Here is a 12,731-nt window from a genome sequence, read left to right as displayed (position 1 = left end):
GTTGCCTTGTCTCCTTCTATCTTGTTAGCAAACTTCAAAAACAGTAAATATTGTGATGTATCTTGTATCCTGGTCATCTTGGCCATGTTACCCACCCCTGAAATAAAGCTGTTTAGTTGTATAAATGCAAAGTGTTGATTTTTAAAAACCTGTCATTTGTGTATTAGCTCAAAGCCAAGAGAAGTGATTGCAACTCCAAAGCCACCCACGCCAGAAACGAATACCTTCTTACACTTGCAGCAGCCAACGCACATCAGGACCGCTACTACCAGACTGACCTGGCCAACTGTATCAAGGTGAAAGCTTTTTGGTCTATAGAGTATGTGTTCCTGTTTTTCATTGAGTACTCAAGTCACTGAGTATAAAAGGGCATAATTAATAGGATGACATGTATTAAAATTTTTTAGAAAAGACGTAGCTACGATTTGTATCCAAATAGTCTTATCTAAGCATGCTTCCAAGATAATGCCCACATTAAAAGATTGGTAGCTAAATAGAAAGTTAATGTTGGCTAGCTCTGAGTCAACTAAACAGTTATAAACTTGTATTAGCCTGAAATGATCACATTTGCCTAGCAAGAACTAGGAATTATTGAAGAAATGTATAGTAACAAGTCAAGACAATTGAGACAATAGATGGCTATAGGCTCCATCTATGCTAACAATAACCCTCAGCTAGCTGCTTTCTCCTCAGCCTGAAAAGTATATAGGCTGCCAAAGTAAATTCAACTGATTATAAATGAAGCAATGACTGATAATGCACAAGTTTGAAGTTTGCTGTAGTTCTGTTGTATATTTTTTGTAGTGTTCATTCATTCGACACCTGATTTTCTTTTAAATATGTGCCACGGACCACGTTTAACACATTTCTCTTCTCTTTCTTCTCCCTGATCAAGCAGTCATAACTATTTCTGCTTTGGGAAAACAGTTTGAGTGACTGAAACTTTAGCGTGCATCTGATACTACGCTGTTTGTCTCATTGATCTCATTCTCACGCTCAGCTGTGCTTCATACAGTTTGTGCTACTTGTATGTTTTCTCTTATTTGCCAAATTGAGGTCATGATCAGAAATACAGTCACTCACCACAATAAGTTCATGAGCTATATAATCTGCATCTGTCCACTTTCCAGCTGTGTCCTCATGTACCTCGTCATGATGAATCATTCTCACTTTGCCCACTGTGACGCAGTCTTGAACCAGTTCTGAAAGAGCAGGTTTCTTTTTTCTCTGTTTCGAGCAATCCAGTGTCAAGAGAGGCCAAGACATACCTCTATAAAGTTAGCAGTGTGTCTCTCATCATGTTTTGTCTGTGCTGTTTTGATTTGCTTTGCTAAAAACGTGAGATTCATTGTGACTGACAGGCTCAGACACCACACCTCCTTCAGTGGGACTGACAGGCACAGACACCACACCTCCTTCACTGGGACTGACAGGCACAGAAGCCACACTTCCTTCATTGGGACTGACAGACACGACACAGAAGGCATGCATCCTTCATTGGGACTGACAGAGACAGAAGCCACGCCTCCTTCATTGGGACTGACAGAGACAGAAGCCACACCTCCTTCATTGGGACTGACAGAGACGGAAGCCACACCTCCTTCATTGGGACTGACAGAGACGGAAGCCATGCCTCCTTCACTAGGACTGACAGGAACAGAAACCACACCTCCTTCACTGGGACTGACAGTTACTTAAACAACACCTCCTTCACTGGGACTGACAGTCACAGAAACCACACCTCCTTCACTGGCACTGACAGAGAAACCACACCTCCTTCACTGAGACTGACAGGCAGAGTTCTGCCTAATCTTGCCATTCTCTGAGTCTACATTTTATTCTGTCTGAGAACTAAGATTAAGTTGGACCTCAGCACTTGATAAAGTTGTGGTTCAGTGCGCATGCCTGTGTGTGTGTTAGAGAAGCATGTCTGGTATGTGCTGTGTTCTTCCCCACCCTCTCAGGGTCACTTCCCAGCACCTCGTGTCTCCAGGGACCCATCGTAACCACGAGAACAAGCTTCTCACTTTTACCCGTCAGCTTTAACGAGCCTGTATACACAGCTGTGCCACCGAGCTGTCTGCCTCTCGGCCCACTTAGCTCAGCAAAATAATATACTGCCCACTTACTCGGTGTGGATCACCTAGCGTAATTTTTGGCTCATTTTTTTTCTTCTTCTCTTCAGAAACAAGTGGCTTCTCATACCATTGTGCAGGTCAAAACAGCGTTTGCCAGTATACACACAGCTCTGGTAGATCTGAGTGGACTGACAGCAGCAGAACATGTCCTTATTTAGAGATGCAATCCCATAAACTTGCTCACCTTCCTTTTTTTGGGAATTCCGGCAGCATGTCTTGAAATTAAACTCTTCAGATTGAGCCATTTTTCCAAATACTTTAAATACTTGTTCAGAGTTTGTGATGTGTCCATGTCAAAAAGGAAAGAAATGTTTTTCTTAAAAATGCTTACTTGTCAGTTATTTAGAGGACTAGCTTAGCCAAAAATACATTATTTCTAGGCAAAATTAGCCTTATATTTTCAGAGCAGAGCTATGAGAAGCACGCTACAAACACCAAACATGTCTGAGCTGATTGAACAGATGTGGTTTGAAGAGAAAACTGTGTATATTTAGTTTTATTGGGTTTAAAGCACAGACTTCAGAACTTCTAGAGTAACATTAGATGTCATATTAATAGCATATGAAGCTGCTTGTCCATATAAAGAATATAAGAAATGCCTTCAGTCTTAGCAGTCATTCCTTTATTTTAATGATCCTGAGCCACATATTTGAGGTGAATTTTTCATTCTAATGTTCTGGCTCCTCATCCTTATGAAACATTCAGGCTAAGCAGTACATGAAGACGTGGTCTAATTGTGGGTTCCTCGGGCTAGAAAATACTGCTTAAAGGGGAAATTTGTTGCCTCTTTGACCTGCCTATTTTCTAGTGGATGATTATGTTAGCTGGGATTCGTTCTGAAACATCACACATGTGTGTGCTTGTGTGATCATGGCTGAGCATCATGGGAAATGCAGATTTTAAAGACACAGCATAACAATGAAAGGGATTAGTGCCAGATGTGCCTGGAGCGTTGTTATAAGCCTTAACACATACAGTATGTGCACTAGACAAGATGAAAATCTGATAATTGTGAGTATATGCACATTCTGAAATTTGCCTGTAACTTTCCAAAACGTTGGGACAGGTGTAAGTTGTTCAAAGACAGGTGATGCAGTCATGCTTGGGGTATAAAAGGAGCCTTGAGGTAAGGCTTTGTCTTATATGATCAAGTATGAGTTCATTGTATCATTGAATAGCCCAACAGTTTAAGAACAACATTTCTCAATGGCTGATTGTCTACACTACTGAATGTCCATGAACTTTGAACCCTCAGATGGAACTGCATCAAAAAGCATGCCCCTGTATTGGATATGACCGTATGAACTTGGTAATACTTTAACAGACACTGTTCATTGATGTATTCAGTGAAAACATGTACAGTGGTCAAGCTTAATAATGGACATTGTGTTTTCTGGGCTAAAGACAAAACGAACCGTCCAGATTCATCTAGCTACCAGTTTAAAGTTTAAAAGCTAGGAGCTGTCATGGTATAGGGTTGTGTTAGTGACCATGGCAAAGGTAAAAGCTGAAATATATATATATTTATATATTATTACATTTTAGAGCAATATATACCATGTGGACGAAAGTTTATGAACCCCTGTCCACAAAGATGCCTTTGTGTGCCGTAGCATTATGGTTTTTACCTTCACTGGAACTAAGAGACTCAAAATATGTACAAAGCAAGGTCCCTGAAGACATGGTTGGCCTAGGTTGGTGCCGAAGATCTCTAATGTCCTGTACAGAGCCCTGACTAAACACCTTTGGGATGAACTGTAATGCAGACTGCACTCCAGACCTCCTCACCTAGCATCAATGCCTGACTTCACTAAAGCTCAAGAGGCTGAATGAAGATCTAGTGAAAAGTTGTCCCAGAAGATTAGAGGTTATTAGAACAGCAGATGTAGAGTGGGATCTTCAAATGAGTGTTATGGTCAGGGGTTTACAAACTTTTGAGCATATAGTGTATAATGGATTCTAGACAATGTCTTTTTCAGGGACGTTCATGCGCCAACAAGCCAAAATCTTTACTTTATAACAGCATGGTAATAAAGACTTGCATAATGGAAGAATGGCAAAAGTAGTCAGCTTTATAAAATGGATCATTTGGTGTTTTTATTCACAGGTGATTATTAAGTGTTGTTAAAAGGAAAGTTGATGCAACGCAGTGGTAAACATACTCCTGTTGCAACTTTTTTTATTTTTGGGATGTGTTACAGGTATCAAATTTGCATTTTCAGTGTATTTACAGCAAATTCATTTTACAAAGTAAGAGATTTTGGGCTGTTTATAATGTAATGCAGGTCATTTTCACATACTGTTCCAAGTTTGTTATAATTGAGATTTATAAGATTAAAGTCCTTGCCTCTGCGTTACACTGAGATAAGTAACATATTTTGGCTAAAACTGAATTCCTCCCTAAATAAAGGGCTGGGAAGAAAGCCTAAGGCTGGGCTGGGGCTATAACTGACACATGACAGTGCAGACACAAGCTAGTCATCTCTGTAGAACCAGAAATCCAGTGGGTGGACTTGGACCTGATCCAACTCCAAGAATGCTAACTTTAACCCATGGGAGGCTCTATAGCACTGAAGAACAAACTTATCTAGCTGGAAACCTGGACCATCGATTCGACTCCACTCCAATAGGAGGAGTTTGTTTGGATCAGGTCCAGCTCCACCCCCTGTACCTTCGGTTTTGCAGTGAGAGGTAAACACTAGTCACAGAACGTGTGTATGTACCATTGTATCTCTAACTAGAGGACGGTCAGAGATGAGGCATAACCCGACCAGTGACGGAATACCTTTTTTGACTAGTTTGTCTGATTTTGCGCAACAAGTTAAATACTGAACATGGTGGGAGTTGAGGAGGCTATGTTAATATATGTGTTGTGAAAATGCCAGAAACCGCGTCATCAGTGCCAAGATGAGGCATCTCTCTATTTTTCTTTTCTTTTTTTCTTCTGCTTTTTTGTAGATGCAGGCAATGTTGTTACTCTGGCAATGTCATTTATCCAACATGCTTCCATGGAAACCTCTTTTCAACATGGGAACTGTTTATTAGTATGAATGGTGAGATGTGTTTGAGTTTCAGCTCTGCTGCACGGCTGCTTGTTGAAGATGTACTCCATGTAGTCAAGTGCATGAGGAGAGGAGATCTTTTATCAGGAAATGGATCTTCTTAATGAAGCACAAACACAGCAGGCCTGGTAACATTAATGCAGGGATTCTTGCACATTTCAAACGCCTTGCTGAATGAACAATTATTCTGTTATTTAGAAGATGTGCTGTAGTTATGCGAAGACAAACAAACACTGGTCAAAATATTAGGCACTGTTCATTTTGCTAGCAAGAACCGAAATAGACGACTTGTTCGCAAGCTGAGCCAAATGATCCGAGTCACTGAAAAAAAGCACTAATATCAGGTCATTAATCCAATCTTGTTGCAGCAGCAGAGAGTGTATTTCATCAGAATCAGCTTTACTGGCCAAGTATGTTTTGGCAATAGAATTTGGTGAATTTGATATATCCTACAGATATATCAGGTTTTGTTTTTCAGGGGTTGGGCTTGGCCTATTAGTTCCTGTTAAAGGAACTCTTAATGCTTCAGCATATCAAGACATTTTGGACTATTTTATGCTCCAAACTTTGTGGGAACAGTTTGGAGATGACCCCTTCCTGTTCCAACATGACTGCACACCAGTGCACAAAGCAAGGTCCATAACGACATGGATGAGCGAGTTTGGTGTGGAGGAACTGACCTCAACCTGATAGAACACTTTCGGGATGAATTAGTGCAGAGACTTTGAGCCATTCCAAAACTGGGATGTTGCACATGAATGTAATATGGAGTTATCCCACCCTTTGCAGCTATAACAGCTTCAACTCTTCTGGGAAGGCTTTCCACAAGGTTTAGGAGTGTGTTTATGGGAATTTTTGACCATTCCTCTAGAAGCGCATATGTGAGGTCAGGCACTGATGTTGGACGAGAGAGTCTGCCTCGCATTCTCTGCTCTAATTCATCCCAAAGATGTTCTTTCAGGTTGAGGTCAGGACTCTGTGAAGTTCCTGCATATCAAACTCGCTCATCCATGTCTTTATGGACCTTTATGTCGGAACAGAAAGGGGTCACCCCCAAAATTCTTGGCAATATAGTGTATAAATAAGGACACTAAACATTTAGTTACACTATATATTAATGTGTCGTTATTTGTTTTTAAACATCTTCATGATCTAGCCTCTCTTAATATTGTTGAGTTATCACAGTCAGTTGGATAAAGATCCTTAGAGTCTCACAATTTGTGAGACTGTTCAAAGGTCACAATTAAAACCCATGTGGGTGAACTGCTTACCACCAGCTATTAGACACACCCTTTTTATTTCAGAATTTAAATCTTGTCTTCAAACCTACTTGCCCATGACACATCTGTCACACATTTTTTCTGTTGCTATTTTACTTTTTATAATGTGTAAGCTATGTTATTTCTTGTACTAGCTTATTCGATGCACAGCACTTGCGTCGATGCAGATTTTAAATGTGCTATTTTTTTTTAAAACAAATCCATGTGCATTGTTCACATACTGCACCCCATTGTTTACGTAGGTAATCCAAGTCACACAGTTGATGAGCCAAATGAATGTAAAATCTACAGCCATCTCACGTACACATACACATGCAAGTGTAAGCAAATGTAACCCTGGCCTGAGACCAAAACTGAAGGCGAAGGTTAGATAATATCATTCTTGATCAAGCCGGCTTTATCATTCAGTTCTTAGGAGAATACATCACTAGGAGTGATGTATGATTATGAGGTATATGAGAAACGCAACATGTATATGCATGTTATGGGAAAATAATCAACCATGGCGTGTGTTGGCTCCCTTGAAGTTGCTTTTCCTTTAGCAGGATGTCCCAAAGGGCTTTTTTAAGTCCGTTACAAGAATGACATTTTTTAAAGAATGATGTCATACCTTTTTGTTTTGTTTTTTTCATTATTATATAGTTAACCTAATGCTGTGACACGTTCAGGAAACAAGTTCCTGTAGTTTTTGTTATGACATCAGCTATAAACACTCTTTTTCCTCACCACTTGTTTTTACGATAAAAAACAATGCATCATGTCATGTTAATAAGAAGGCATCAAAGTACAATGTAAAAATTGAGGACTGGAGTGAAAGAGCGTTTAAAAGCATTAGCGAGTCGGTGCTGTAGTGCTGTCCGGCCCGTTCTCTCTGTATGGCTGAAGTGCTACATGATCTCTCTTCTGCACCGCTTCCTAACGAGGGTTTGACCTCGGGCCGTGCATGTGCGATCCAAGTGCTAGGAGCACATAGTGAATTATTGATATCTGAACAGTCAGGGCTTCAGGGCTGCCAGCTGGCGAATCACATGCAGGCTTACTGCCCACCTTCCTCATTTCTCATTGGTTCAGTTGGTTCGATACGGCTGTTCTGTCACTAAGGAGACATCATCTTTTCTGCCTGCTGTCTTTTTATTGTCACTTTCATTCTGCATTCAAAAGCATGCACTGGGAAAAAGAGCATATGTTGCAAATAGCTTTGTTCTAGAATTGTTGGGTTTTTTTTTTGTTATTGTTGTTCTCACAGTGTTATCCTCTTTATCTGTTTTGCTGCATTGCTCTCTTTTGTTCTGTTATTTTTGCTACACCTCTCACGCACTGTCGAGGAAGTGTATTGGCAGCCTGGGCTACAATATCGAGAGCTCCCTCTGTTGTCTGACAGCAGAAACTGCTTAACAGTGCTGCTGTGTGTGTGTTTTTTTTTCTTTGTTGAGTGTTTTTATTGATTGGTCAACTTAAGAGTAAGGTACATATATATGATGTACCTCTTCCATGTTTCAGTGCTCTTTTCACATCCTGTTTACGTGAAGAAGAAAAAAAATCCAACTTCTTCTTTTTATACCAGGTGACTGAAAGCTTTCGTTTCATATAAAGGTGGAAAGTATCAGTTCACTTTAAGGGGAAGACTGAATGCGTGAGAAATCTTGGTCAATGTTTTAATTCTAATTTCTGTCCTGTCACTAAAACTATTAAAGCTACCAATTGTATGAATATTATATATATATATAAATACAAAGGATCAATTTCTATTGGCTAAGCTGGCTTTAATTTAAACTAACATCATAATTGAATGATATTTTATCCACTATATCAATATCGTTTTTTTGCTAGACAACTTTGTATGCAATCTTTTGACTAACCGTTTTCCTGACGTCTTTTAAAAACCCCTTAAAATAAACTTAAGACGTTTATCTAAAGCTTTTACTTAAAAAGGCTAAACATTACCAGTTTTAGCAGTCAGTGCTGATGCATAAGCACATTATGAGAACATTAGGGTCTTTCTTTTTGTTGAGCACACAGTTAGTGGGCATTTAAGGGTTTATTGAAGAAATGAATTGATTTCTTGCTTGTGCTGGAAGACAGAAATGGACTCAGGTGTTTGAACAGTTGGAGAAAGGTTAGCTCATCATCTGGGCACCTCTACAAAGGAAAATCATCACGCTTGTCTGCCTGTTGCTGATTAGACAGAAGCTCTGGCTGCAATGTTTACATTAGTCTGCTTATTCCGTTACACAGGGACTTGTATGATGGATGGTGCATATAAACCGATTCATCTTGTTATGGTATGGTGATGTTTTCTGTATGGAGAATATTTAGGATTTTTCTTTGGAAGGAGTCTCCGGTGTCAGTGTTTTGTCGTAGTCAGAGGTGACACTTTTTCTTTAAGCTTTCTGACATGGCGGAAATTATAGCTTCGTATTAACATGACAAGCTGTAAATGTTAACTTCCGGAATTTAAAAAAAAGAGATGTCTAGGGAACGACATGACTGACAGCTGATATATGAAAGTAATAATATTCTTATTATACAGCCTTTCATCTGGAAAGTGGAAATAAATTAATTATTAGATGGATTGGGATTCTCTCCGGAAAGATTCTGCCTTGATAAAGAAATCTTCACTTTAAGAGTATCTTATATTTCTGAACTCTCGCTTTAGTCGTGATAGAAGAAAGTGATGTGACGTTTCATAAGAAGTGGAAAGAATCATAATGAAAGCTCTATAACTCAAATATTCAGGATCTGTAAGATTCATGAGGCATTTTTTATGTAACCATATTTTAACCACATCATGAGAAATTCTTATTATGGCACTGTTATTTATTTTGGCACTGGTTTTAGGTAAAGCATTAAGTCGTTTATTCATTGTCCAGTTTTGGGCTCATGTTTTTCCTTAAATGGTCGTGTGCAGACAGGAAGTGCAAGCCAGAGAAGGAGAACAGCTCATATGCTAAAAGTACCCTGACTGCTGGGATTTCCCTTATTTGTCACCGCATTGTGTGTGTGCGCGCCACTGCCCCTCAGGACTGACCGTCACTCACACCTTTGTCAGGAATGACTTTAGTGTGCAAGTGGTTTATCCGTAACCAGAATGAGTCTTGACCCAAATGCTGGCGCATTCTTACCACACTTAATTTGGACCAGAATTTACAGTCATGTGGCTGCATTTATCCTAAACCTAAAAAAGGCTGAAACAAGCGTTCGATATGATCAGCATTTGGACCAAATTCTAAATAAAAAATGTGAAAACCTTAAACAGCTTGTTAATTTATACACTGACCATTAACATAACTGACCCTTATATCCCTGAATTCAACCATATTTGGCTTGGAATCCTTTGCTACCTGGGATCAATCATTCGTATTGTGTGTGTACTTGTGTGCGCTTGTGTGTGCGCTTGTGTGTGCGCTTGTGTGTGCGCTTGTGTGTGTGCTTGTGTGTGTGCTTGTGTGCGTGTGTGTGTTCTCACGTCTTGACAAAACCTGGAAGTTGACGTTTTCCCACTGCTTTGAGAGCAAAGGTAGCAAATCATTGAATAATCTATGAGCCAGGAACACACACACACACTAATACACACAGAGTCATAACAAAATAGATGACTAAGAGTTGGAGAACCTCAACCACCCCATTATCAGAAGGAAGCATACACTGATTCACAAACTAGCAATAGGCTAAAAAACATACACACACACAAATACACACACACACACTTCACAAGACCCAGTTTTCTTTTATATGTACTTAGCTTAGTCTAACTTATTCAATAGCTAGTTAGTATTTGTTCAGTCCATTTACTGAAAGTGTGAAAAATAGGCAGCACTCAAAGGCGACAAAATCGAACCTCAAACCCGAGATAAATCTACTAGACACTAAACTCTGAGGAAGAACATTACTGGAAGACTAAAAGTGTAACTTAAAAATAATGCAGATTAAATGCAGTGAGACGTAAAAAGAAAGAAATAAAAGCTCAAAATAATATATGAGCCTTAAATAAACCACGAGTGTGTATTCTGTATTCTCGACTCTACCCACACACTGACTGGGTCACTAGACACACAGCTCAAGCTTCTCCATCTGTGCAACTCTTTATTATCCCGACTAAACTTCCAGGCACTGCCTCCTCACAAAAAGATTTTCCTCTTCACCCTCCTTCTTCCCAGCACCACCAGTATAGGTCTGCTACAGGGCTGGAGAGGTGGTGGTGGTGGGGGTCTTCCTGCTTCCAGCAGCAGGTTTCTTAATATGTCGGTGTGTGAGCAGGTTAGTTCTTATACTCGCCCAACATCAGTGAAGCAGATCCAGTCTGCCAAGACTAAACCTACTTACACTTTCCTTCCCATCAATAAATGCTCGTTAAATGCATTCTGAGAGTTGTCATGACTGAAATGTGCTCGTACAGTATATGGTGTAAGTGAATGAAAACCTTTTCATAAGATCTACTTAAATGCTGTTGGTATCAGACGTGTGAACCTGTACTGAATGTTTTCACCTGAATACACCGATCAGCCCTGAGATTAAATCCAGTGATGGGTGATATGAATCATTTTGATTATCTTGTTACAGTGGCACCTGTCAGGGGGTGGGATATATTAAGCAGCAAGTGAATGGTCAGATCTTGAAGTTGATGTATTGGATGCAGGACAGATGAGCAAGTCTAAGGATCTGAGCAACAAGGGCTAAATTATGTTGGTTAGATGACTCGGTCAGGAATGGTTTGAGGAACATGATGTTGACTTGGTCTACAGATTCCCCAGATCTCAGTCTGATCTAGCATTTATGGGATGTGCTCCATGGAGGCCACACCTCACAACTTACAGGACTTAAAGGATCTGCTGCGACGTCTGGCTTCCAGATACCACTGCACACCTCCAAAGGTTTTAGGGATCAGAGCTGTTTTAGTGGTACAACTGAAGTCTATACAATATTAGATAGATTTTAATGTGATGGCTGATCGGTGTATAGTCATACAGTCATATCTTCTGTGCTCCTATTAAGTCATGGAGTTTTATTTTATAATTTCATAATACAAATTTCAATACAAATTCTCATTCTCTCTCTCTCTCAAATTTAATACATGCCGTTCAACTCATAGTCCATGAAATGACTTTTAGTAGGCTTAGTAAATCTGTAGCCAGTGGCACTGGTCACCCAGGATATGACAGAAAAGTCTATTATGATATGACCTATCATGATCTTGATAGTTAGTCATATCATCCAAGCTTCATAAAAAATGATTTAAGCCAGGTCTAAGAAGTTGTTCAAGGTTTCAAGGTTAAGAGAGCCAGAAAAAGATAGGAGGAGAGAGACGTGGCTTGAGATTTGATTGGATTCTGTCAACGATTCTGTAAGATTTGACGCCTCATATCAGGAATGTTGAGGTATGGACAGAATGTTCTGGAAGTTGTGTGGTGTTCGGAAGCATGATATATGGGTTCTGTGTCACTCCTTGACTCTGTAAAAAATGAATAAATAAATAAAAAATGGCCAGCCAGTCAGGACAAGTAAGCAACAAACAAAATGAAGACGAGAAGGTGATTAACAAAGACTTTGGATCTTTATATAGGATTGTAAGAACACTGGCTATTTTTGCACCGCTGCCTTATTGGCATAGCTTCATCGTTCACAGTAAAGGTTCTTTTGTGTCGTTCTTTTGTTTTCCGGTTAGTTTGAGGTCTTCCTGACTTTGGTAGTCCTGTTTATATATAAAAGAATTTGAGAAAAATATCCAGAAAGTTTTTAAAATAGAATTAAAAAATAATATAACATAAGATATAGAAAAAATAGAATAATAAGGAAATGAATAAAGTGTAGATCTGCTGTACAAGGTAAATATAAGAAAGGAAAAAATATTCATCTCCGTTATTCATCAATATACAATTCAATTATTCTTCATTATACATCTATTATGCTGTTGCTTTTCGAGATATTGTGATGCTTCAGTTTGCGATCAGACTAAGCACAGAAATACAGCAACATCTGGATTAGATGTATTTGAGTGTATTACACGGTATTGTTGTGTGCTGTTCCTGAGAGAACAACACATTCGTAGGTTGTGTAACGTTTCTTAAGCCTCAGATATATTTGGGTGTTATTTGAAGGCATTGATTTGCTATGTTGAAACGAAGGTGAAATTTGACCGAGGCTGCTGGGTGGTACTGATCAGGTCAGGCTCAGGTTGGGATGAATCTTATTCAGGTTGAGATTCAATCCCAGTGCAATGGATCAGATGGGGTTCAGACTTAATGTTCTCAAAT

The 12,731-nt window shown here is 39.4% G+C and overlaps 1 protein-coding gene across 2 annotated transcripts in view; it reads left to right on the top strand.

Annotated features, from left to right (window-relative positions):
• LOC131351812 (F-BAR and double SH3 domains protein 2-like) overlaps window positions 1-12,731 on the top strand; it is a 96,660-nt gene that overhangs the window by 56,462 nt on the left and 27,467 nt on the right. For both annotated transcript variants that reach the window (XM_058387415.1, XM_058387416.1), the window contains exon 8: window positions 168-296. In XM_058387415.1, the coding sequence (XP_058243398.1) occupies window positions 168-296 (129 nt within the window). The remainder of the gene's footprint in view (window positions 1-167; window positions 297-12,731) is intronic.

This window comes from Hemibagrus wyckioides, linkage group LG04 (genome assembly GCF_019097595.1).
Source record: "Hemibagrus wyckioides isolate EC202008001 linkage group LG04, SWU_Hwy_1.0, whole genome shotgun sequence".
In the NCBI taxonomy this organism is placed as follows: domain Eukaryota; kingdom Metazoa; phylum Chordata; class Actinopteri; order Siluriformes; family Bagridae; genus Hemibagrus; species Hemibagrus wyckioides.
This window is presented reverse-complemented; position numbering and strand designations above follow the sequence as displayed.